Source organism: Apteryx mantelli, chromosome 2 (genome assembly GCF_036417845.1).
Source record: "Apteryx mantelli isolate bAptMan1 chromosome 2, bAptMan1.hap1, whole genome shotgun sequence".
NCBI lineage: Eukaryota > Metazoa > Chordata > Aves > Apterygiformes > Apterygidae > Apteryx > Apteryx mantelli.
Genome location: NC_089979.1, coordinates 114445493 through 114472639, shown reverse-complemented (window position 1 = coordinate 114472639; position 27147 = coordinate 114445493). Strand labels below are relative to the sequence as shown.

Genomic DNA, 27147 nt, shown 5'->3' with positions numbered 1-27147 from the left:
TTCATGTATAGTGCAAGCAGGCCCATATCCATGTAGCCTATTATCTTGCTTCATATAGCCCCCATACACCAGATGAAGAAGAGAGCCAATGATTTTAGGGTTCTGCCTACTTTTTACTCATATGCATTTCCCTTGAAATACAAAAAACAAGATGTTGTCCAGACTAGTTTAGTGCCTTAAAAAAGTGCACTGCTGTTTCCTGAACTGGACTTTGGAACAATGCTTATGGTCTCATGAGATAGTCTTTGACAGCAGTATCCTCTTAAGGTATTTCTACTGCCAAGTACTGCTCTCATGCCATGACATACTGCCCCCCTTTCATTGTACCAGAAGATCTGCTCATGGGACCATGCTGAGAATCAGATCAGGGAACTGATTCAGCCTTTGAAAACCCCATAAAATCCTGTACAGAGTCCAGCCCATGTCTGGTGCCAGGTTGTAATACTGGATAATGTCACTAATATTACATATTACAACACTGGATCTCTATGGGTACTGTCACCTCACTTTTCAAAGGACTTCATGAGCTACATCAGAAACCATACAAATTCCACCCTTCACCAAAAAAGTGCAGTGAGCAAAACAGCGAACACTAAAAGGTATCAGATGTCCTCCATCAGCAGCAGTTGGTTTAGGGGGAAAGTTATTTGAATGACTTAAAATGAATGTTTACCTCAGCAATTAAAAAAAAAAAAAAAACTTGCTCTGAAGAATCATACATCATCATAACTATCTGCTAGGAAGATCCATGCTGTTTTCTGCATTATAATTACATCATCAGAAGATTAAAGACATATCAAGACCAAGTCAGACATAAACATCTAATTAATGTTTTTTATGCTTTAACTTGCATACTACACTTTTCCTGTGGCTGCAGGAAAAAAAAAAGTTAGGAAACTAGCATACAGCCCAATGAGCTGATGATTCCACATTTCCCTGAGCAACCCAATGTCACAAGATTTGGAGGTTGTTTTTTTTTTCAATCAGATGAAGACAGCAGTGCCTAACCCATTACAGCAGTGCTTTACCAAGCAGGACTATTACCACATGCATTTGAATGAGAGAACCTAACTACTTGGGAACAGACAAGTTACAAACAGGACCGTTTGGAGACTGCCTCCCATGTGAAGCCCTCAAGCCAGAAAAGAGATACAACGGGAGCAACTTCACAGCTCCCTCACAATACTTCATCCACTTACCTCAAGTAGGACTTGCATCTTTTAAGAGTGAAGGAACCATCAGCTTTCATGCCAACTAAAATGACTCATTTTTGCTGACAGAACCACAGAAGAGTTTGAGTTCATAATTCTTTTTTTAAGGGAAAGCTATCCCTGGGAAAAAGAGAATGAAATCACCTGCCACTTGATAAAGTGAAAGCCATCTCTGCTGCCAAGAAAGATACTTGGTAAAAGCAACAGAGAACACATTTTAAAGCAGACAATGTTTGCTCAGTATGTTTACTAACCTCAGTGACTCACTGATGCAGGAGGACAAGCACATAACAGGCTTGCTTGTTTTTCAGAAGTGTCCAGTTAAAACAAACCTGGGACACAGAAACAAATTAAAGAGATATGTTCCAGACATAAAAACTACCAAACTCTGGAATTAAAAGAAAAACTTCTCCCTGGGCAAGTGACTGTATAAATCTTTATAATAAAGTGTATCACACCATATTCTGAAGTATTTGTTTGTCCAGTAGGACTCTGGACCTGTTTGCTCCAGAATGTCACTTTCCTCACACCCATCAGAACCACTTTTGCTGACTGCTATCCAAGCTAGATTCAAATTACCTTGCTCTACCTTCCCATCATCTAGAACACTGTCAAAGAACACACCAGCAAAGGTTTTCTTGGTCATGATTCTAGAAACTGTGATTCCAAAACTACTCTCTAAAGAACAACTATTCTCATAGCAGAAATTCTGAATCAATGCAGTTGTGGTAGCAGTGACTGTAGTTGTACCACCATCTAGTGGGCTATACGAGAAATGCTGCTGCCCTTGATGACGCACCTTCCTGTCTCAGCAAGGTTTCTGTCTGTTCCCGTTTGCATTCAATATACCCTTACAGAATACGGTGGCATTAATATCTCCCTCCAGAAAGGCTCCTAAGAATCACCTCATAACATATGACTTCTTTACTTAGTTTGTGTATTACCCATTTCCTTAATTATCTTTGGTTAGCAAATTAGAGTATCAAAATTCTCACCAGTTAGACAAACTGCTCTTTTATTTTTGCAGCAGTTTATTTTAATATTACTGTGGTTATTTTATTACTACAATTTAACCTTGCACCAAGTTACTAACCAAAACACTTCCAGAAAGCCACCCAAACATGCTAACTTTAACACAAACACTAGGTTTTGGTTTTCTTTTCTAACCAGCAGTTAAGGTCAGCACAGTCTTTCTGAATAAAGAGATTTTATAAATGAACATAGCCACAACTCAAATCTTATTCTGTGTCACAAACTCCTCACATGCAGATGCTCCCTCCTGGAATTTTTGCAAAGCTGACAAATAGCGTCAGTAGTGTCGACAGTCTTCCTGTAAGTTTTGTCCTACTTACTCATGCACACCTCATCTCTGAGATTTAAACTACAATTGCAGACTCCAAAGATGACTGCTAATTCTACAGTTTATTTCTAGGACAGCTAAAACTATGTGAAGATGAAGATAAGAGTTAACATTGCCTGGTGTTTCAATGAACAGTCTACATGAAATCCTAGAATTATAACCCTTCCTTTCCTTCTACTCCTCCCACAGCCCTGAAAAATTTTAAGGCCAGCTTTATTACAGGACCCAGGCGTACCAATCATGCTACCATAAGGCTCACAGAGCAAAGTATTAAATGAAAGTTTAATCTGCTTTCTCCACATATTTTTAGAATATGCACAATATTGAGAAATTATGCAAAAGAGCAGTTCTTATATTCTTTGCATACACCTGCTGCATCAGTGCCGGTGATCTCATCCATCTCTTCACAGCACCAACAGGTATTAAGGATGGAATATGGTTTGAACTTGCATGTCCATTTCTGCCTTAAGATATGGTGAAACTGTTGGACATGCTAGCATAGACCTGCTATTAGGTATACTGACTTCTTTTAAGCGTAGAATACTGTCCTTTCATCTCTTCCTGTAAGGTGAAGGAAAGACAATGGATTTCAAATCACTTTTTTATATTCAAAGAATTAAAACTGGGTGAGGCACAGGCATGTTACAGAACCAGTATACATTAGTACCGTGGCACATCTTATACTTCCTTAAACTTTGTGCCTTTTGTTCCATCTGGTGTCATGGATTTGCAACAATTTGGCATTTGCTTTGTCTACATACATGCACTATATGACTGTGTTTTGTTTTATGCCATAGAACAGTTCCTGTAACAAGGATACACTAAGAACAAAAGTAAGCATGTTTTTCTAGGCTTTTCATTTCTATTCCATTCTATTATCATTACCTTTTATATATTTCATACTGTTCATTTCTGTATCTGAAATGCTCAAAACCCCCTAAATACAAGCACCTAATCTGACTAGTTTTCATCAAGTTCACTTCCCTTTCCTGAAAAAAGGTATTTTTCACTTCTCTTATCTCAACCTTCTCTTTGATCCTTGCTTCATACTTATTCATGATTATATACTCTCCTTCTTTGGCTCTTCCCACTTGCTTTTCCTCTACCTTCCACTCTTTCACTTTTTTGTCATCCTTCATCTCTCATTCTCTTGCCTCAGTAACCCTCTTAGTTTTCCTTGCTCAGATCTCAGTATGATTCTTGAAGCAGAGAGGTTCAATGATCTAAAAATGTTATCATGGGAATCTGGGTTCTTCAACCTTTTGCTCCAGTAACTTGATCTAGATAAAACTCTCAGCACACATCCCTTAACAACATCTAACTAACTGCCAGGATCTCCCATTACCCTATCTCAGCTTTACCTTATTTATACTCAGACTTCTCCTTGTCTGGATACAACTAAACAGTGACAATTCTGCACTTCTGATCAAGATCAGGGCTAACAAGTCTAAGAGCAACCTTCTTAATCTAGTCCACTGATTGTCAAGAGCCACCAGCAACTGCTTGCTATAGCATGCAAAACAAAAAACCCACACTATGACAGCAAGAAGCTACTAACAGCTGTTAGTAACTGGATACCACTAGGTCATAACTGTACAGGTTACAGATGCACCATCTGCAAGACACAAAGAAAAGCAAACTTTTAGGAAAAGAAGTAGGGAGAACACATATGCCAAAAAGCTAAAACCTGTTCGATGCAATTCTAGGAATAATTAAGTCTCATGACATCTAAGATTGCCACTGTGTGCCATTCCTTTAAAAACTTAAAGAGATTTTGTAATAGTTTTTAGGTGTTAGTCAAGTTGAATCCACCCAAGTTAAAAGTGCAAACTTCTTCGACAAGGTCTACATATTCTATGTTCGTGTGGTAAAGAGAGCCTAAATCGACAGTAGCTCTCCACAATAATGCAGGAGCCAAAAAGCATAATTAAGCATGATTCATTCAGCATTGCTGCCTATTCAGTGAATAAATTAATTGATGCTTTTAGAGATTACATTTCTATTTCTCCTCTTCTGACAGATTTCTAAATGGGAATTACTAAGTTGCAAATCAAACATTCTGTTTAAGCTGTTTAAATTCAAATCACTGAAAAATGTTTTTCCAATTGAAATTCTACATCTCAACGAGGCCTAGGAATCCTGACAAATGCTTTACAAAGTATGAATCTAAAAAAAGTTATTTTAAGCTTTAAATTTTCACTGCAGAGCTTCAGCAGTTAGGGGCAAGCGAGTAAAGAATAAAGCCTATTTTTCTACTCAAACTTATTTGAGAACTTTGCACTGTATTTTGAAATCAGAAATTTGGACAAGCTTTCTTTTAGTTGTAGTATGAACAGAATCTTTGCAACCATTTTAAAATTAGGTAAGACATGATTATTTCAGAATCCACGGGCAGAAAAAATAAAATAAAGCTTCTTGACTGCGTGATTAAAATCTGAAGAAAACAACTTCAGAATTCACCATCAGATGTCGGGCTCCAGAATCAAGTACAATTTTCCATTTTTCAGTTTCATTTTAGAAGGAATGAAAAAAAAGTGCATAAAGTTTAAGAATATAGATATCCTGACATTGAGATCATATTTGTAATTGTATATGCACCACTACAAACATACACCACTTTAGTCAATATAGGTAATGCCACCATGATAACTTTATTCTGATCTCAAATTATACCCTCATCTTTAATGATGCACTATTAAGTTGCTTGCATTCAAATACGCATATAAACATCCAAAAGAGTTACCATAACAGTTTTTATTACCCCCCCCACTAATTTACATGTTTTTCCCAGGTACTTTTTTTTTTTTTTTTTTTTAAAGTACAGTATATATCAAACATTTAAGGTTTATCCCATCACTGTTAATTCTCTTTGAAGAGCTGTTAAACATCTCCAAGTTTAAGGAACTACAGTATAACTGCAATAAAAAGCTTTTAGCTTTCTAAAGATGAGAAGTGGCTTAGTATTTTGTGGCATGAAGACGACATGCCATTAGCAAGTAATCCTTGTGTTTATAGCATTCTTTTGGGAATGACAAACTCAAAATCCCAAATAAGAACTCATACCCTGCATAAACTAACACAAGATACATTGAAGTTATTCAGATGAATAGACTGTATTTGGAAAAGTCTGTCAATACTCATATTTTAACAGCTCTTTAAAGAGATAATGGTGCAAACTAAGTACAAGCTTTTTGCCTCAGTGTAATACACATTTGAAATTAAAATAAAACATGGAAGACCAATACCTTTACATTTTATTCTTCATAAAAAGAAGAATCTTAAAGAAAGTATTTAGTAGTCCACTTGTGCTTAAAATATTCAATGCATGAGAAAGCCAAAAGAAAAAAAAAATACACATTTTTGTACACCATGATCAAAAAGATAACTTTATAAGTTTTCTGAAATTGCACTGCATTTAAAACACTCTCTAGAATCTGCTCCACTTCTAAGTATGGCTACAGAGGCTGCCTGGCACAGTTCCTCTTGCACTTTAATTGCCAACCTGTGGAGGCCCTTCAGGGATGAGTGATGTGAAGAAGGTAGTGATAAAGGACCAAGCAGAAGCCATGAATCCAGGCTGCTGCTCTGTATTGGCATCTTCACCTGCATCTTCTCCACTGTCTTCATCAATCCCATCATCCATAAGTCGTTCCTTTAAAAAGAGAAATTGAAGCAATTCAACTGCTTCACTTCAGAGCCCTGAAATAAATTAACAGCCGTATCTCCCTACATTAAATAACTTCTCTCAGAAGAACCTCCTGAGGAAAAGCTAGCCAAAAAAAAAAAATCTTGTCATTGAAGAAAAGACAATCACTAATTGTCTGATTAAAAAATATATCAAATTTAAGCAGTAGGCAATAACAGTGAGGACAACGCTGAAAGCTTTCTGGTTGAGCCAGCTATCTTTCACAAAGTTGACTTTCTGTCCAGTCATTATAACAAAGTTACTGAACTGTTAAAAAAAAAAAAAAAACCCCAAACACCCAGTTGCATTTGCCAGCTTTATTCATTTGCAGTTCAAGTTAGTTTTGTACTATCAATAGGTAGTCACAAATGCTTTGCAACATAACATATAGAAGTCTCAAAAAATGTCTGCTACTACTCACCATCTCTCCAAGATCAGGATTATTTACATTTTGCCCATCACGGTTCATTTCCACATTATTGACTGCCTGTTGTTGGCCTCCCTCTTGCCTAAAGGGGAACCATCCAGCTTGGTGTCTAGTTAATAAAATAGAACAGTTGAAAACCTCTCTTTCGAAGGGAAGAAAAAGATCTTCTCCTGCAGCTACCTACTGGAGTATGTTCCTCAACTACTTTCAACTGAATGAGGCTGCATGTATTCTTTTGGAAGTGTTGTTTCTAGTTAGCAAGACTTATTAACCCAGATATCAAAGAATAGCCATTCTAAGAGTTGCTCTGTAAGTTTCAAGAAGTGCTGTTCACAGCCCGCTGTTCTAGAAGATGAAAAGTTTACCAGGATTAGGTGATGAAATACACAGAATATTTGGGGGGTGGGGGGCTACTCCCCATTTTTGAGTGCCTGTTTTATTAATTTTCACAGGGTAGCCTTAAGTTTCATAGTTTAAGGTTGATTTTTCTGGGGGAAAAAACAATTTAAAATTTAGCTAAGGCTTGAAGCACATTACTGCTTTAAAGAAGCCTCTCTTACATTTTCAAGTGTCTATACTCTGATTTCAGCTTCTATCATACCTACATTAGAAACAAAAAGCTCTTGTGAACAGATTCTTTAAGTTAAAGATCAGACTACCATGTAAAGAGAATTTTCAGTGAATGACATCATGGAATGATATGTCTAAAATATCAAGCATTACTGCCATTTTCCACTTCTATTTATATCACTAAGGTATTTATATATATATATGAATATATATATAAGAAGTAATGACAACACCTGATATTTCTTAATAAAACTGGGCAGAGAGCATAGGTCTTCAGCATGCATTGTAAAAATTTTTTTTTCAGTCCCTGTAATTCTGACAAGTCTAGCACTCAGTGTTACAGCAGCACTCTAACATAATTTACTGCACACATCCTGTACTTTTTTTTTAAAGTTCCAGTGAGTTTAGCTCTGCAATTTTCCCTTCATATCCAAGCATTAAATATTTTAAGTTTATGTAAGCATACATTTGAGTTATTATATGAACTTTTTCTCTGCCCTCGCTTTTTGTATTTCCATCCCAAAAGTCTGCATTTCTAAAACACTGATCTGTTAATATCATCAACAACTAGAAGAAGTGTTTTAGGTAAAAACAGTATCCAACTTACTGTAAAAGTCTTTGAGCCTTTAAAAACAAAACAAAACAAAACCCAAAAAACCTTAAATCAGCTCATCTGCTTGTCTGAAATTCAAATTTGTGTGTACCATACCTTAAAGTAGTAGTACTTAAAATTTTGTATTTAGGTAATATTTCAAAGTTTAAATTTAAATACATCAACACCATACTCCACATATCTGATCTGCAGCTGTACTTAACTGTTGTACTCACAAATAAACCAGTAGCATGGCTCCCATTACCATGACAAATCGACTGAAGGAAGAATAGAAGTATACAATGCTCAGAAGAATAGCTGCTCTAGAGAATGTGTACATCCAGTCCAGCCAGTCCCGGTTGAAGTCCTCCTCATTCACTATTGGCCCTCCCTGGGCATTCATTTGGACATTTGGGTTTACAGGCCTGTTCTCCTGGACGGCTACATTTGGTGCTGCTGCGGGCTCATTTGCAGGAGCATGTTCTGAGTTTACAACCTGGGCAACTGTAGATCTCACTGGCTCAGTGCTGGAAGTAACTTGTGCTGAAACAGCAGCTTGGCTAAAAATTTAAATACAAAACTGGTTTGTCAAAAAAAAAAAAAAAAAAAAAAAAACCATGCATCAAAACATTTAATCCTACTCTGTCTTCTTCTCTGCACCAATTGAAAAAAACCCAAACCTTCAGATGTAATACAAGGTTAAAACAAAATGCACTTTTCCTTTATATCTTTGCTTATTAAAACATTCATTTAATACCAATCCAAAACTGGATTTTATAGTTTGCTGGACAAAGTTTATCCACATAAAACAGCCCAGCCACAAAAAAGGAGCACAGACATTCTGACCCTACGTACAACATTTCAGTTTTTAACACCTTACTTTCATTAACATAACTCAGCACTATCGAAGATAATGCATGAAAAAACTTACTATTGCATGTAGTACTGACGTGCATACATTTGTTGCCACCATATCATCTGTAAGGGACTGAATGCAGGGTACATAGGAAATCCAGCAGGAACACCCTGGCCTGGAAATTGGTTGCCTATATTGCTATAAAAGGAAAACACTGAGTTCTAATAATTGTCTCATTTAAAAAATGCATTAGTATTAAAAATAAAGTAGCATTTTTTCTTCTCATTTCTCTACAATAATGCAATTTCAACATAACTGAAACAACATACAGTGAGATTATCCAACACATTCCAAAGATTACTTTGTTTTCATGCAAAAAATTAGGTGAAGTTATTTCTATACAAAAAGCATATGTGTTTTTGTAGTTAGAATTCTCTTGCTAGCTACATCTCTGTGACAAAACTACATTAAAAGTTCATCAAGATTTTGTCCATAACTGCAGAAATTCTTCCATATAATACCTTGTATGTTCAGAGGTCACTCCCTAAAGGCATTACAGGAGCTATAAATGTAAAACTCATTAGCTTCTATAGCTTTTAGAAGCAACACCTGAAACACTAAAATGATCAAAGACATCAAGACCTGAACATGAGCAAAGACAGTAAACTCATCTTTCATCTTCAGATACAGCTTCTGAAGACCACAGCTGAGAGAACACTGTAAATGCATTACTTTTCTCACTCGCTATTTTGTGTGTAAGGGATTCTCTGCCCTATAAGCTTTTAACACAAATTCACATGCAAGAGATATATAGCTCCTACATAGGTTTTAGGTTTGGTTTTGTCTGCTTTTAAACTTCTTTTAGCCTCTCTTACCTCCTAGAGTATATAGCAAGTTTTGGCAAGATTTCCAACTCTGTCCCCCAAGATTTTGATGTAGTAAACCAGGACACCTTTCAGGACAGCATGAGTGTATAAAGCATGAAGAAAAGTTTATTCAGACTGCAGGTAGCAAAAGCTGAGACTGCTGTAATTGTACTGTGGACTACACCTGTTCCCTAAGTAAGGAACTCCCTGCAAAGATATCACCAAGAGATTTCATTAGTCTACCAGGCATCCAGATACACAAAACATGCCCAGAAAGAAAGATGGGAGGAAGACATTAAAATGTTTCCATCTTATATAGGAAAAAGTGAGTATTTCACTGCAATTCTGGACAAGAAAGAGCCTGCCATTCAACTCTGTGACCTCTGCTAAAAAAACAAACAAACGAAAACCAAACAACCAACAGAGTTTATTTTTGTAGTCATTACCTGTTTTGACAATAGTTTAAAAAAGAAAAACAGAAAAGAAAGCAAAAGCTACTTTCCTAACACCACATACAAAATGAGAGATGGTTATAAGTGATATTCTAGATTTCTTTTGTAAATTGCAAGGGTGAACTGGTAGCCTTGCTGATGTAACTAGTTTTTGCAAAATTAACATGTTTGAGCAGTAAAGCTATCAAGCTCCTATTCAAGAATGAAAACCAGGCTTTTATCTTTAAGGCTGTAAACCTTAAAAATGTGATTGTTGCATCCCCCTAAATTGACAAACACTATGAATTTTAGAGGAGTCTTATTTCTCATAAAATACTGACCCTTCACTTGACCCTCAAAATGTAAAGATAATTGAAATATTCTACATAGGTTTTAAGTACTACATTTTGACAAATCACTGAGCGTTATCTCAATTTCAAGCAGATGGATTATGGTATGGGGACAAGAATAAGCAGGACCACTGTTCCAACACAAATGTTTCCCCAGCTCAGTCACTGAAAGACAGTGCTACCTTAAAACTTGGCAGAGTGAGTTCTGCAGGAATTTAACAATTTTTTTCTGATTAGATAAAGATTTTAGGGTTGGTTTTCTTTAAAACTGCCAAGTTGAGTTCAATAAAAGTTAGGAGGCTTATTCTAATAGCCCTTCCTCACAGACATGCCTTTTAGAAATATTATAGGATCTGAATCTCCATTTTCTTCCAAATTCTTTCCAAAGCTGTTCTCTCAATGTCTTAAAGCTTAAGGGTAAAGTGTAGAACAAAAAGTGGTCAAGCAAGAAGACTTCAGTTATGTCATGTTCTTTCCTTTCACATTCAAAAAAAATATATATACACACACACACGAGAGAGAGAGAGAGAGAGAGAGAGAGAGAGAGAGAGAGAGAGAGAGAGACACTATATGTGTATTTTTTACTGCTTTTCTAGGAGATGTGACTTCCTGAGAAGCAATACTTACTTGTCCAAAATCTGGTATCATTAACAAGAAATAAAGCAGACATCAATGTCAAAAGAAGTGGTCTCTACATTAGAATGCTAAATAACAGAGAAGTATTTTGTTTGCTCATCCAAAAACATAACGAAGAAAATAGCATAAATTATATAGCTATTACAGCTGGCAGGCTATTAACTTTGCTTTTGAAACTCAGAAGCAACTCTAAATCTGGTATAGGGCATTTCAGTGAGAAGAACCTCTCCAAAGGAAGAGGTACTTCTAAGCAAAGCAAGTTGGCTTGCTGTTAGAGGAAAAAGGAAAGTAGCACATGCTTTCTTCTCATCTTTTTTCCAAAAGGAGGAGAAATAGACAGGAAGCAGAGTATTTCAAGAGAATGACAGCAACAGCAGAAGACCAGGGAAGCGAATTGGACAGGCACAGGCATTCTAAAAATGGAGAACAAAGCAGTGCAGACAATGGAATACTCAGGTAAGTCAGAAAACAGATTTAAGGTTCAAATGCAGAGGTAGCTTCAGAACATTCTGAGAAGAAAGAGGCATGCTACTCCTTAAATGGCTAAAAATCCCAGAATTCACTACTATTGGCATATAGAAGAAACCTAAAATGACTTAATATTCATTTCAGAGTGAGGTTTTGGAACAGGTTAACATTTTACAGTTAAAAACTGGTGTCATAACAAAGGTACTGCACACCACTAGTGGAAAAAAAGACAACTTTTTATTCCTATTTATAAGCTCAATCTTTGCTCTCATTATGGTTCAAGATCATTAAACAAATGCAGTGATGCAAGATGACAATCTCATTTACTATTAGTCTCATACGAGACTGGGACATCAGCTTTAAATTGAATGTGTATTTACTACTTTAAAAAAAATATACAGCAAACAAAGGCTACTGACGAAGCAAAGTTGGTATTTGTATGCCAGAACGTACTGTATGCTGCCAATATGCCATCTTGTTCGCTTTCAAACAATACTACATATTATGTATACAATGGCTTTATTAGGTGAGCTGCTCACACTGACAAATAATCTTACTGCCTTGATGTTCCTCATCTGTTTATTGCTTTCAAGTATTCTCTAATCTGAAATGTAAGGACTGAGTTCATTTGCTCTGTGTTTGCACCTCTGTAGCACAGTGGGGCTCTGATCCATGGCTACATCCATAGGAGCAGACAATAACTTACCCTTACTCTGCATAGCAAAATAATGGCTTAGTAGAAATATAAACTACTTCCACATTCCCATCTCAAATCTGTATCTTTGAAAAAACGGGTTTACAAAAACCTCAAAGCAACATAAAATTCTAAATATACTTCTCTGTAATATTTTAACAACCTGAGTTAGCTATTTTCCCAAAGGGTATGCAACTCATACACTGAAACTTTGTTCCAAGAACAAAAGCAAACAGCAAAATCACATTTAATTACCTAACATTTGGACTACTTATTTGTACAAATTGCTGTTACTAATAACAGTGTTGCAAAACACCCAAGGAGACTAACCCTCACATACATTTTCGAGTATCTGGAGATTTTTTCAATCAGTAGAGTCTACAGTTCATCATGCAGCTAGAATAAAACAGTGTTTGGGCACGGAACAATAATTTAAAAAAATCCACAAGGCAACATAAGCTTCAGCTTCTAATCTTGACTGTTTGTAACAAGTTTCATTCTGTAAATAGATTACATTAAAGCTAGATTTCACTGCCCCCAGTGAGATGTTAAGGTTTATTAATGCTGGAATACAGGTAGCAGTGACCCAGAGCAAGAACAAAGATGCATCCAACTGGTACAGAGTATTGAAAGCACCAAAAAGGATGCTTCAAGAAGATGGCAGACTACAGCTGGCACTGGCACAGACTGACTGACTTTTCAGAGTAGAGCTGAGCCAGTGCCCAGCAGCCTACAGCAAAAATCTACCTAAAGCTCTGATAGCATTCTATTAAATTACTTTTATGAAAAAAGAGCTAAGATCATTTAAGGTGCATTTATGTTGATATTTGTTTGGATCTGAACTGCACTCTTGAAGCAAATCTCTCAATCATTCCCTCTTATTATACTTTTGGTTATGCTACAGAACACTCTTGAATCATGAATTGGATTCCTTTTGAATGAAACTAAACTGAAACATGTTATTTAGGTGCATTCCTAAGGCACTTCAGCCACAAATGAACATCCACTCCAGGTGACTAAGCTACAGATAGTCCATACAAGATAGAAAGCCCTGAAATGTGTGCAGCGTTGATGCCATGTTCTCAGCCCCAACTGTTTCAGTGATCTGTAGACCCACTCCTCTCAATTCACACTACTTGCTAATACAGACATAGCCTTAGAGTAATTTACAACCCCCCCCCCACTTTTTTAAAACTTAGCAAAGCATTTGAAATTATTCAGCTGAAAAAAAATCAATATTAAAATATAGGTGAGAACAATCAATGGTTCTGTCATCTATTTGAAGTCCAAAATCTATTTTGTTCATCACACATACTGATGAAAAGCTCATGCTTAACGTATGTTTATATGAAAAGCTAAATTAAAACCTCTTACAGATTAGTAATTTACTCAACATGCAATAAATAGCTTCTGGAATGAATTTACAATTGGCAGAACAGTATCCCTGACAGTCAACCTACACTCACCTAATTTCCTCATAAAGGCAAATATAATTGTTTTTTCAAAGATTAATGTGGTCAGAATAATATGAGTGCTCCTGCCACTGCAAAGGTGATTTCTTCCTAGCAGAGAATAAGTTTCATCTAAGTAATAAAAAGGACTTGAAAGAATTAAGGATGAAAAGTAGCAAGTAAGACTAGTAAAGTCTAGATTAAATCTAACAAGAAAGTAATTGAATTGAATTTTAACAGTTCTTCACAACTATTGTCTCTCCAGTGAAAGAATTAATTGTTAATCTGTTAGAAGGGTCATAGTTTTTTGTTTTAACATTCCCTCCCTCCACCCCCTGCCAAATAAATACATAAATAAAATCACTGGAAACTACACAGGACTGGGGAAACCCCTTGTCAGAACCAAATCTTGAAAGTAAGTGTCCCCTGAGGACATTACAGCTATCAAATCAGAATGTACTATCTTTTTCTATTCCCCCTGGAAGAAACAAAGAATGTGTAAGAAGCTGCAAAAGTTACATGGGCTAAAAATTCCTAAAGCTGTATTTTAAATTCTCAAAAAAGACATGATCTTGGAAGTTACAGAATAACAGATCTAATCTAGAAAAGTACACTGGCTACATTTCATTCTGTTATGTGAGACTGCAAATACTTAAAAATTCTGAACAACTGCATATCATTTCTATTGTTAAATCCAATATTGACAAGAAGCGAAGAGTTACAAGCTCTTATGTGCCAAAAACTAAGAACTATCATATTCTGATAGTATTTTAGTCTTAACGACTATGTTAAAATATAACGGACTAGAAAAAGCAGCCAAAAGCAATCACTTGATTAGTTATATTACTAAGAGCATCTATGAGAAATATTACAACTGCACCTATCAACAGAAAGCCAAGGGCAGAAAGCATGAAGAAAAAAAATAAAAAACAACTTGAGGGAGGGGCACCAAAAACACTTTCTGAGCAAGTGTCTCCTGGCTAAAAACATTAACATTAATATGAATAATGTTTCTAAACATGATTTAGGCTTCAAAATGAAGTAGACAAATCATTCTGTGGACTGTGAAAGAAATTTAATTGCAATTGAATATCTAACAATATTTTAAAGAGTACCAAAGAGCCGAGGATTACTTCAAACTCACTTACCCTTGCATTAAATAAGGGAACTGGTGGCTTGGTATAGGATTGCTTTGTGCTTGTGGAAGATTACGATGTCTCACCCCATCTGCACTAGTGTTCAAAGATGTAGATGAAGCTTCTTGGTTTGTGGGTGAGGCAGTAGCTGATCCAGAACGGTCCAAATTCTAAAAAAGAGGTTGGGGATTTTTTTTTTGCCACAGTTACAAGATTTACTGCTTAGTCTTAAAAATCTGTTTACTTTTATGTTTTATCATGAGTATTATTGTGTATACAAGCAACACAGTAACAGGCAAGTTTAGTGGGGTTTTATTGGTTCTGGCAAGCCTACAGTTAAAACAGAAATTCAAAATTGCACTTGGGTACATGTATAAGAAAGCGAAGTTTACAGAAAGACTCAACACTTCATAGCTTCCAGAGAAAACCACAAGTCACTGGGCAAAGTTTCAAAAAAGCTTGACCAAACCAAAGCTTAATCCAAAAAATATTCAGTAGCAGCAAAACTTCTAGTAGCTATCGTTAATAAAAGTAACTGCAACCTCAGGTTATAGCTTTATATTCAGAGGACGCAGCCCTGCAGTAGCTTAAAAGCTACCCTTCCTCTGTTCTTGTCTTCAGTTTCCCCTTCTACCCTTCTAACCATCATCCTTTTCACTGTGCCAGTTGCCCAATCCAAATTTCTATGTCAACTGATGGGGTTGGGGGTAGAGAACAGGGAAGTAGCTAGAAACTACTCAGGCTCCCAGAAACATACACGAAACTAGAGTTTCAGACATTCAGTGCTTTGTAAGATAGATACTCATCTATCTGGAAATAGAATGACAGCTGGCTCTCCTAGATTACTCGTCACCGTAACAAGACTATAATTTTGCCAGTAAGATGCATTATTTTAGTTTTAATAAATCCCCAAATCCTATTTCTAAGTGTTACTGTAATGTTTACTCAGTAGAAAATCCTCTTCAACTTTGACAACTCAGGAAGTGAGGAGCTGCAATTACTTAAGACATCCATATCACATTTGCCCTACAAAGGAAAACAAGAAAAATTTACCACTAGGCAGTGGGGAAAAACAGATGGAAGAACAAAGGCCATTTATGCTTTGGAATTGTTTCCTTCAAAGTATTAAGAATTTAGCAGTGTGTATTACTGACTGTTTTAGGCAGTCATTAGCATACAGCCATTTAAACATATCATTTACATCTCACCTATGTAGCAATGAAATAATCACAAAGGAAGCCCCCTTTGTCTTGCTTGCAAACAATTACATAGTTTTCAGAAAGAAAATGTAACCACTATCCACCCTCTACTATTGCTTAAACTGCTCATACTTCCAATGTAACAGTCTCAAACAGTACTCTATCAACAGAAGAGCAAAGAAAGTCAGCTTACTATGGAAAGGTATTGCCTGTGTGCTGATAATCAAAACACCACAAATGAAAGTACCTACAACAGTTCTGTATATATTCTTTCCTGACCAACCTTCAAGGGTCACTTAGTGATACTGTCACCTCTGGAAGAAGCCAACAGAATCACAGTGATGATGAGCAATTCATCAGAAACATTAACTGCATTTCTGTTAGAAGAGTGATTGATAACACAGAACAAGAGTGTTCTGTAAACAGCTGACCTAATAAAAACCTTATAAAAGCTTTCTAATCCTCACCACCTCACAGACTACGAAGCTACCCAAGTACTGGCCGACTCTTGTCATGCAGAATGAACAGTGGCCAAGCTCCACCTGCCTTCCCACAGCAAGGACATCAATTTGACTGGTCTCTTCTGCAGAGCACTGATTTTCACAAAACAAGAACTTTAAATTAAAAAATGTCCGACTCCACTGCTCAATTTCTACTGAAGATAGGGGGAAAGGGTGAGAAATAAAATCATATTGTTCCATAAAGAAAACATGTTTAAAAAGAGTAGCTTAGAGAAAGTAGTATGTTTCATCTTCTAATAAACATAATGGTGTTACAATTTGAATAAGGGTTGTATTTGTTTAAAGTGACACCCTTAAATCATTAAGTCTAATTGTACAAATGCATATCACATGCTGTATTTTCATCATACTATTTTACAGTCAAGTTTTAAAAACTAAAAGAGTAATTACTGGAAAGCTTCCTCAGGGTAGAAGAAATCCATGTCCTGCGTATGAAAAAAAACTCACTGAGCTATTGCTGGATGTTGAAGCTCCACGACCTTCTCTACTGGTGCTCGGTTTCGGAGAACTTGGGGGTGTCCGGGAAGTACATACCAGATGAACCATATGATATTCATCTTGCTAAAAATCAAAGAAATTGAAGAGCTGACGCAACAGTATGTGTGAAATTTGCAAGTAAAAACTTAACTTTGAAAGTGTTTTTTTAAAGAAAGTTTGTAATCAATAAAGAAATGTTATACAAAACAGAGAGATCACAAAGGAAAATTGAGCCTAGTACGAGGAAGTTCAGTGTTTCAAAATTCATGTTTTCTTAGCAGCTGTCTACAATAACATACCAAACATTCACTTACCCCCAGTTTTCCCTAAATTTGCAGTATGGCAAAACCAACAGAAGACCACACAGAGAAACATGAGGAAGCACAGCCCAAGCTTTACCTCATATCAAAATATTTTGGAAAATCTCAACTCTTTCTAGGGCTCAGTTTCCCTTAAGTTAGGAATGCTTACATTTGCATTAAGATTTAAGGAGGAGTGTTAGTCAATAAAGACATCAGGGTTAAAAAAAAAAAAAATGTAGGAGCTAAAAGACCAGGAGCAGTGCAATACAAGAAAAATATACCAGCTGCTGCTTCCACCTCATTCCACTCTAAGCTAGTCTCAAATCTACCCTTTCGAAGCGCTATACATGACTCAAGTATTCCAAAATACTTGAAAGTAAGGAAGGGAACTAGTGGCACCACCTGAAGCCCAGTCAACATGCAACTAATCAGCCCATGCCAATTCTTCAAGAATATGCTGTTTTTCAAACATGGAGCCATAACAGCTTCACAATCTACAGCTACTTCACTATATCAAATGAAAACACTCCATTAGATCAACATGCATGAAGCTTATATGGCCATAGCAACAACTATATGTTTAAATTGCACATTACACCTTCTGCAGTGCACCCGGGTGGGAAGGAAGAGGGGGCAACAACGAAAACCAACCAACCAAAAACCACCTGTCATCTTCTGAAGTCACACACTGTGGTACACAGTCAAGCTGCAGTTTTTAATGATAGGGCAGTTAGAAACACTTTTTTTTTTTAAATGGAAAAAAAGCCAGAAAACACACTTCTCTATGCTTAACTATTAAGGATGAATTTCTGGGAATAAAGAAAACCAGACAGCTGCTTTTATACAACACTCTGTATTCCTGCTAGCGTAGCCTCTCCGTATCCACGCTCATTTCACTCCTCCACATATATTTGTTCCTACACCCAAGCACACCCTAAGTGTAACATTAAGTGATTTCTTACTAGCCAGTGATAGCAAGCAGAGATCAGAGAGCACCGAACACAGATGATCAGCATTCTGACCAACCCAAAAGCCTTTAACCTAACTAGTTATCTTCTTTTTGGAGAAAAACTTAAACCACTTGGAGACACAAAGCAAGCTAGACAAATTACCTGCAAGCTTAAAGTGTACAACTTCACTCAAGGGGATATTTACTGTAATATATTTTTATCCATACACAATGTGTTGGACATCACTATGCTTATAGACTTCCAGACTTCCTACTTCCAAATATTTTATATCAGTCAACATCAAACGGCAAGTATCACAGAACTAATTTCAGAGACATTTGTTAAATCTCCAGGTAGTATCAGGAATTTATAACTAATCGTGTAGGAAGAACATGGCAGAGAGTGCAATTACACTTAAGATTAATCATACCTTTTTTCCAGAAACTCTTAAAAGCTTAAGCACAAAGAACTCTTTTTTCCACCACAGATCTTTATCATTGTAGTTAGAGTGATGAATGTGTTTCTAAATTTACTAAATTCCTTTAACTAAACCCAAGGTCATTAAAGACAAACTATTAAAATGCTTTAAAAAAAAAAAAAATCAAACTTTTCCCCTGTAAAGTGAATGAAGACAACGTTAGTTAGGCAAGCCTCTCCTCTAGCACATGAACAAGGTTTGAACTTGTTTCCTAAAATTACTCTGTTGTAGGCAGGCCAACCGAACTTAGGTGATTCAGACTACATTTTGTCCTTAACAAGCAAAACTAAGCTTTGAGATAAGTTAGCAAAGCATTTTCTCATAAACCTGTGATACCAGATGCATACTTGTTGGCAATAGTTCATCTCCAGTTTTCTAGTAAAACTAGACACAGTAAATTTCAATTACTTATTCTATCAGTTAAATTCAAAACTAATAAGACCTATTTTAAAATTGAGATTAAAAAGGAAAAACAGCATTAGTCAGTACAAGCAATACCCAAGATTCCTCACCAGCCTCTTCATATTTATCATGGTATTTCAGTTGCCCACTTTGTAAGAGACCGAGTTCTATAAAGCATTATTCTTCTACAAAATTTTTTGTGCATACTAAATACTAAATGCAACCCATTCTTGCAGTCTGTATGCTGATTTTAACACCAATAATTTACAAAAAAAAGTATTATCACCAACATTCCAGTACTGTATCAGAGTTCACATATTTTGCAGGATTAAAAAACTGCGATTGCTTAATGACTTGAAATATTTTGAAAATATAGCTGTCAGTGCGTCCTGATCTGCTTACAAAAGAGTTTAAAGAATATTCGTCATAATGCTCTATACTTCCTGCTACCAAAGTTTGAAACATACACAATTCTTGATAATCTGCACTAAACATCATTCTATTTCATAACGCTTTTAAGAACTTTACTAACTTAATGAAATCCCCATTTCTCAGCAGCATTGATCAAAGCTATCTAACCCAATGTGAGAACTAGGTGCACATATTTCAAGATTTCCTACATCAGATGTCATATATATTTAGGATATGGATTTAATCTGCATGTTGCCTAAAGAAACCGGTTAGGTTAGTAAATTTTTTTTCCCCAAGATGAACCAGCAAAATAACAAAAAAAGGAAGTACCAACAAACTTCCATGAACACTATCAGGAACAGTTAACATCTGAAGAATAAAGCCAGGATAACAAACAGCTTTCCCAGCAAAAGCATTCAGGAGTTTGAAAGTCTATTTCTACACATAAATGTATTACCCTTAGTTTGCTTACAGAAGTCCCATTTTTAATGTAAATTCTTGGATTTAAGTCCAAGAAATGAAATGACGTCTCAAGCAAACACAAATCTGTTAACTGGCCCAGTTTAAGTTATAGCAGGAACCATCCAAAAAAGTCATTCTATGCTATGTATCACTTATTTAGGACTTGCATATTCTACTCCCTCTCCCACCAACGGAAAACCTCCCCAAGTCTTCAAGTATTGCAGTGCTATAACCAAGGGATACTGGAAAATATATTTTCCAGAACATATCAACTTATTTGGTTGGTAACAAGTTCAGTCTTAACACAACAATGAAAAATTGAAGTTAACGATGCAAACCTAAATTCCTATTTCCCCAAAACTGGTTTTGCTCAGGTATCATATGGTGTTGATATAAGGCTTACTTTTCTGAGAATATCTTTCAGCTGCAGATGATCAGGAAGCAGTCTGCCAGAATACACCAGTCTCTGATCCTTTGTAGACTAGGAGATGGGACAAAGAAAGGAATTTAGCTTTTTCCAGCTGTACAGATATAGAGCTGGAGATAACATTTGCAGATGAGAAAATACCTTATAATTCCAGCCACTGATAGCCTTCAAAACATTTCAGAGACTTTTCAAGTCCAACTCTCAAATTATTTCTGAAAGAACTTTTGCAGTTATGCACTCAGCAACAGTGCTATGACAGTTACAACCACATAACTGATACATGCTGAAAGAGGGAGCTAGCCTAACCAAATGCCAAAAGAAATCTAGCTTAACATCAGTGGAACAGACATGCATTATCAGCGAGAAATATTTGAAGAATTTCCCCATCATGCAAACAGTTAGTCTTGCATCTCTCTCTTTCTCTCCCACCCCTTCACTCTGCAGTCTTATTCATGCTAATACTAAGAAGTAAAGACCTGAAATCCATATCTCCAAGATTAAAAACAGCTTTAAAAGAAGTCCTGACACATTTTTTCTTGCAATAATCTGCTACAGAGTCACAGTAACTCAGCAAACACAGAAGAGTAACAGAACATTGATTCCCTACGCCCCCTCCCCCCCCAAAAAAAATCTGGTCATTTTTACTAGAAAGATTTATGGCTACTCTAAGCAAAGAATTATAAGAAGTACACAGTAAACTTTACAAGGGTTTTTTTTTGTTTTGAAACAAAATTCATACTACTGTTCATGATTAAATACACAGCTTTAAACAATGAGTGGATAATCTGCCATATATATAAAACTGTTTTGATCACTTATACTGAAGAAACATTTTCTACGTTGTCCTCCATTCTTTTCTGGAACTTGCAGCATGCACCAAAATTACAGAAAACCTTGATTTCTATAAGTAAGAAACTTGTTGCTTTGGAATGATCAGCGGAACCAGAAGAAAAGTCTCTGAAATCATATTTTCGGGTCCTGAGATAGCTTCTGTGGAGATTAATTAGAACTGTGATAAGCACCTTAAAAAAAAAAAATCCTTGCACTATCATCAAAAATGAAAGAGCGGGGGGAGTTGTTTTGCCTGCCCCACTCACAACACAAGTTCTTGCATGGTCAAACTCAGATTCTTTTCTGCAGTATCTTATACAGGAACTTCTCCCTCTCTCCCATAAAATTAAATACCTTCTCCAAAAGAACCAAAGTATATAAACTATTTATCAGATTTCTTAATACAAGTACTTTACAGACAAGAAAGGGCTAGATTAAACTGACCCCTCAGAGCAGACTATTACATAGTCCCCAGTAATGCAATTCAGCTTCCTACATAACCACACAAGAAAAGGTTGTAAACAGCGCATACTGTGAACCACATTGAGCCAGAGATATTAATGGGGGAAGAAGAGGTCTTAAATCCATACTCCTCCCTATGCAACTGAAATACCTAACTGTGCACTACAGGAATTATCACTATTCTCAGGAATTATCACAATTCTCAGAGTTGAAAGCCAACTGGAATTCTGAAAATTGGGGCAGGGGTGTTAAATGCAGATGGAGAAGAGGCAACAAACGTGAAAACACAGTAATTCACACATACTCCAAGGTAAAGGCAGTAGGCATTCAACTCATCCTCTGCCAGAGAAGTTTCCCTACCACACTTTCTGCTCCAAGGAGCATGATGCTCATTGCTAGACTGAAACACTCCAGCGTGATGGAAACAGTCGTCGTCGTCTTATTAATAACAACAACAGAGTGGCCCATTTTCAAAAGCAAAGTCATACAATGATTATATAACCTAAAGCTTATAGCTCATACTTGAGACGGGAAAGACAGTTTCCAGATCATAATCCAGAAATTATGTATTTTAAGTTAAGAAATCATTACGGTTTGAAGTTTTGGGTGTTTTTTTTTCTTCCCATTTTTCCAAGCTAGAGTCCTTCTGCAATGCTTGGTCCAAGTTAACTATGCTCAGAATTATTATTAAGGAGACCAAATCTAACCTCATGCAGCATTTTCCTCTGGAAATATAATCTGTCTCTGAGCTATCCTTAGTTTCAGTGACAGTACAGCTACTGCTTTGGTTGCTCACTCTGCCTGCTATACTTCCATAGGCATTAAAAATCTAAACAGCTGGTTAGAACTGTGGACAAAGTATACACTAGCTGACAGGTACTAAAGGAAGTGAGAAACAGCAAATTTTAAATTAACATTTATGGGCATAATCAATGCACTGATTAATGCACTGTATTTAAGATCTGCCCAACTGAGACACACAGATTGATTTTCAAAGTTTTCTTTTTTTAAAACAAACATTTCTTTTAGGGATGCTATAACTGTTGTACTCTAGTTATGAAAAGCTAGTGCAGTTGAAAAAATTTTTAACAAATGTCAGCTTCAGTATAGGCCCAAAACCTCATATAATACCGCCTTAAACCCATCTAGTTTATTCAGTGGCTTAGTAAAGTAACAACGCCAACATTAAAAATGATTAAGCAGACTTATATGTATCTATGATTGGAATTTATACATATATAGCTAAATCATTTTTACAAATTAATCTGGTAAAACTACACACAACACTGCATCAAAGCCTAACTTCTAATTTGTCTGCTTTAATCAGCTCATTTTCTGAAGATATGCTCTTAATAGATGGTAAATTTAAAGATAGCATTTAGAGTTATCCTCAGTTTACCAATTGGAAAAGATACTAATTTACAAATGTGCATAGCAGAATAAGGTACAAGGCACACATGACAACCTGAAAGACTATGCTTAAGCACTGATGGCAGCCAATTCCTATTTTACACCCTTAACTTCAAGAACACCACAATACCTGTGTATAGCATCTGTGAGCTGATATACACTTGCACTTTTAAAATAGCACAGTAACAGAATTTATTTCCAGGACTTAGCACATTCAGGGAATGTAGAAATTTGACTGACAAGCCTCTGATGCTGTTCTGGTTTTAAAAAAGGCTCCTAACAGCACTAAAGTTTAAACAGAATTGGAAAGAGCAATAAGACTGTAGGTGAAAACATATCAAGCCAAAAATAAGCTTTTCAATTTACCACATAGAGAAGACATCGTATAAAACACCTTTTCCCCCATGCTATTACTTTATTTTAACTTGAGAGGGTCTATAAAACAAAATATTGTGCTCAGTTCCAATTAAAGTACTAAGTACAGTAAATCCAAATGAAATCTCAATTACTGACAGACCTTCTACTGAAACTCCCCTATCTTTAATCCCAAACCAAAATAATTTTGAGGATTCTGAACTATTAAAGTACATTTTAATCATAACAAACATTTTGGGGAATCAACAAATTTTCAACAGAAGAAAGTTGTATCAGGAAATTGAAGTCTGATATCAATCTGCTGTTTAAAACCTACAATGCAACACAAAAATCTCTTTTTCATTAATAATTCTTCCTAAAAGCCAAATTTAGCAAGATCACAGGATAAGTCAGAAAACTAGTGGTTAAGCACACACAGGTATTTTACAAGAGGACATTCTAGGGAACATTTAGGGAAGAATAAGTGAAACTGTGTATTTGTTTCTTTTAAAGTGGATAGGCTCTCTTAGAAGAGAGCTACTGACAGCAACAATTAAATCCACAAGTTCTTAACTACTACAGATCAACAGATCTCCAATGTATCAGTGATTGCATTTCTCTGCTCTCTCCAAAAGGAAGGAATCCCTTCCAAACACAGAACTATTTACTATTTTACCTATGAAGTGTTTTTCAAAAGGAACTAACAATGCTAATAATTCTTCTATAGAACTAGGTGTACATTTAGCATTTCCAATATAAATGCATCCTTTGCCTGATGTTTTCTACAGCAAGGTCCAAGCCCCACATGCTGCTGCAATGTGAAGGCAAATTAAGTCACTCCCTTCATATAGTTTCATGGAACAAATTTTCCTTAAAACGAAAACAAACAAACAAATATACTGTTCTGTTCAACTCTCATTCTAAACAGGTATGTTATTATCTCTCTACAGCAGTATTTTTTCATAGCCTCTTTAATCCTCAAGTTTAGAGCTGAAAGAGCTTAGAAATAAACCATATTTTCCACAGTGGAAAAAAAAAGTGTAGATTTTTACATTAACAGTTTCAAAACAGTCAGAACTGTCACAAAAGTATGTAAAAAAAATTGAGAGCATAGCAGTTTCCAGCAAAATCTCAACAAATAGGCTTCCCAAAGAAAAAAGATTTTTGCAGAGCTTGTTCAGTTGCATGATTCAAATAATATTAAGAATAATCACCTACATGTTCCACCCCTCAGTGAGCTCACTAGATTATTTTAGTTTCAGTAGTATCACATAAGCACTGTAATTATTTTAGACAGAACCCTTACATTTACAGAAATTAGTATTAAATTCAGCTGAGATATTTAAATGCCAGTTCCTAAAGACGACTAACGTAGCATTTAATAAATGTCTTCAGTGTTCCCACCTTTCAGGAAATTAAATTGTGTTCTTTCTAAAATATATAAAAGAGGAGCTATTTATATTTTCTACTTCCCTGAAAGCACAGAGCCGATCATTACCTTTACACAGATAGTTCTTTGGAAGTAGGACTCTTCCTTATTTATTTTGTAGGGTACCTAGCATAAATCTGGATCGACAGTCCAGAAGTTATTGTAATGCCTGCCTTAACAACAAGATGAAAGGCTGGCCAACAACTCACCGGCTTACTGGGGTAGACTTTAGAGAGGTGAGATTTTAGCTTGCCCACGGTCCAGTCCAGAAAGCAGTTAATGGTCTGGTCGGTGTATTTCTGGTTGGGAGCCTTGATGATGAGGGTCACCGGGTGATCCACGACGCTTTGGTCCATGCTGCCGGCACGGGCGGCCTGCCTGCCCCTTTCTCTGTCTCCCCAGGAGGCGAAGCCGCTTGAACCTCTCGACGCCCGGGGCGGGTTCAGTGTCCGGGGACGAACTTCCTGGCCGAGCCGGGGGCGCCCATGCCGGCGCTCGCTCTCACACCGCGGGCAAGGCAGCGGCGGGCAGCGCCCGCCCCGGCCGATCCCGCCGCGCCCCGGCGCGGGGTCTGCCCGCCAAGCGGGGGAGACAAAAACAGAGCGACGAGACAGAGGAACAGAGAGAGAGGAGGGGAGGGGGCGGCTTAGTTCGTCGCACACGGGCACCCCGCGACCAGGCGCTGCCACCCCCCGCGCCCCGCCGCCACGCGCAGGCCAACGGACGCACCCCTCGCCCCCAGCCCGCCGCCGCGCCCGCACCCACGGCGTGGGGAAGGAAGGAAGGGGAGACGGGACAGCCTGGCACCCGTAACAAGCCCGCCTGGGCCGGGCCCCACAGCCACCGGTACCGCCTCAACCGCCAGCCGCCAAGTCGTTTTGCGTAAAATGGAGACCGGAAGCGAAGCGTCCGTCCTTCCCCGCCCCCACCGCCGCGGCTCCCCGCGCGCGGCGCTAGGGGGCGCCCGCAGGCCCGGCGGCCGCGGCACGCTGCGCACGCGCACTGGCCGCGCCGCGAGGCCGGGGGGGGAGGGGCGTCTGCCGCAGTCCCGAGGCCTCGCGGCCGTCGAGGTCGGTTGCTGCGCGAGGGCCGTGGCCGTTGGTGGGGGGAGGGGCGGGTCTCCCCCGCTGAGGGCTGCGGATGTGCGTGATGCACGCAGCGCGCAAACGCTAAGCCGCTGTAGAGAGTTTTGCGTGGTGAATGCTAAAGAAAGGGAGGGGAAAAGAAGTCTGTTATCAGGGAAGGTTTCCGGCGTTTTGAAATAATACTTTGTGTTGGGATGGGGGGAGGATTCCGGGGAAAAGGGCTCCCAGAAACGCGGGTGCTGTCTCACACGGGACGCTGGTTTTGTGTCCGGGGACGGTGGCTCATAATACAGGATGTGGGATTTTGGCAAAGCTCTTGCCTTAAGGTATTGATTCACCGGCCGGTCTTGAGAACAGAAATGTTAAAATACTTTAATCGGTGGACTGAAATGTTATTACCTGTTGTGTGGGAAGACCTCAGAGTCCATGCTGTATTTGTCTGCAGCCTTCTTGTGAGGTCAGAATGTACTGTTTTACAACAAGGGAATTAAGGCACAGGGAGAGATTTGCCTCATGTCACACAAGAGACCTGTCTCACATCATAAAACAAACTTCTGAAGTCTCAGGGTAGCACTGTAAACTTAAAATCATTTTACGTGCTTTTTAGTTTCTGAGAAGAAAACTCTTTAAAAGTATAACCCTGATTTTTTACAGACAAAATTTGGCAATGAAGAAGGGAAAAATGCTTCTGTTCATAATACTGCTGCCAAAGATCTCCACAGTAGAAGTCAGCCTTATTAATAAGAAAAACAATAAATTGCTTATGAACAAAAATATAGTATCTGTTGAAAAGATCCAAGAAACAGTGCTTTCTTCCTATTACGTACAGTCTTCAAATGCTGTTTGTAAATATGGAAGGCACAAGCGTTTCAGACACGTTTCATTTTTCAGGTAGGCAGTGCCCCTTTAATGTCAAAGAATCATCCTTTTTGCTAATCACTGCAGTATGAACAAGCAGTGAGACACAGAGAAGACTGCTGATAAGGAGAAGACCCTAAGGAACTCCAGTGTTTGAAGGGAAGGATAAAAAGAAGAGCCTGAAGGAATATCATAAGCACCAGGGACCTAATTCTCTGTGTTAAATAAAACCAGGGTACAGACAGCAGCTAACGTGAGAATGTGCAAAAGCAGAGAAAATAGTCTTAATTTTGCTATTTATTCACTTCCGATTATTTGCCTCTATAACTTATTCCTTCGCAAGCCTCGTGTTCTAG

The 27147-nt window shown here is 37.5% G+C and overlaps 1 protein-coding gene across 4 annotated transcripts; it reads right to left on the bottom strand.

Annotated features, from left to right (window-relative positions):
* Positions 1–5199: 5199 nt before the first annotated feature.
* Positions 5200–25742, bottom strand: HERPUD2 (HERPUD family member 2). 4 transcript variants are annotated; one of them, XM_067291262.1, is made up of 9 exons: positions 25610–25742; positions 25058–25419; positions 20339–20416; positions 16901–17014; positions 14746–14903; positions 8777–8899; positions 8082–8405; positions 6678–6792; positions 5200–6223 (listed from the first exon to the last, which is right to left on the bottom strand). In XM_067291262.1, the coding sequence occupies exons 2-9, from the start codon at positions 25202–25204 to the stop codon at positions 6062–6064; spliced, it is 1221 nt and encodes a 406-aa protein (XP_067147363.1). In that variant the 5' UTR covers positions 25205–25419; positions 25610–25742; the 3' UTR covers positions 5200–6061. The 4 variants fall into 4 exon arrangements, with proteins under 4 accessions (XP_067147363.1, XP_067147362.1, XP_067147364.1 ...); XM_067291261.1 differs by having other exon boundaries at positions 25614–25742; XM_067291263.1 differs by having other exon boundaries at positions 25656–25740.
* Positions 25743–27147: the final 1405 nt, after the last annotated feature.

Excerpts from the sequence above, each read along its gene's own strand:
- HERPUD2 (XM_067291262.1), bottom strand. The coding sequence starts at position 25,204 with ATGGACCAAAGCGTCGTGGATCACCCGGTGACCCTCATCATCAAGGCT. Across the intron at positions 20,417-25,057 it reads AAGTCTACCCCAGTAAGCCG|TCTACAAAGGATCAGAGACT; the intron begins GTGAGTTGTTGG and ends CCCATCTCCTAG. Across the intron at positions 14,904-16,900 it reads CAACATCCAGCAATAGCTCA|AATTTGGACCGTTCTGGATC; the intron begins GTGAGTTTTTTT and ends CCTCTTTTTTAG.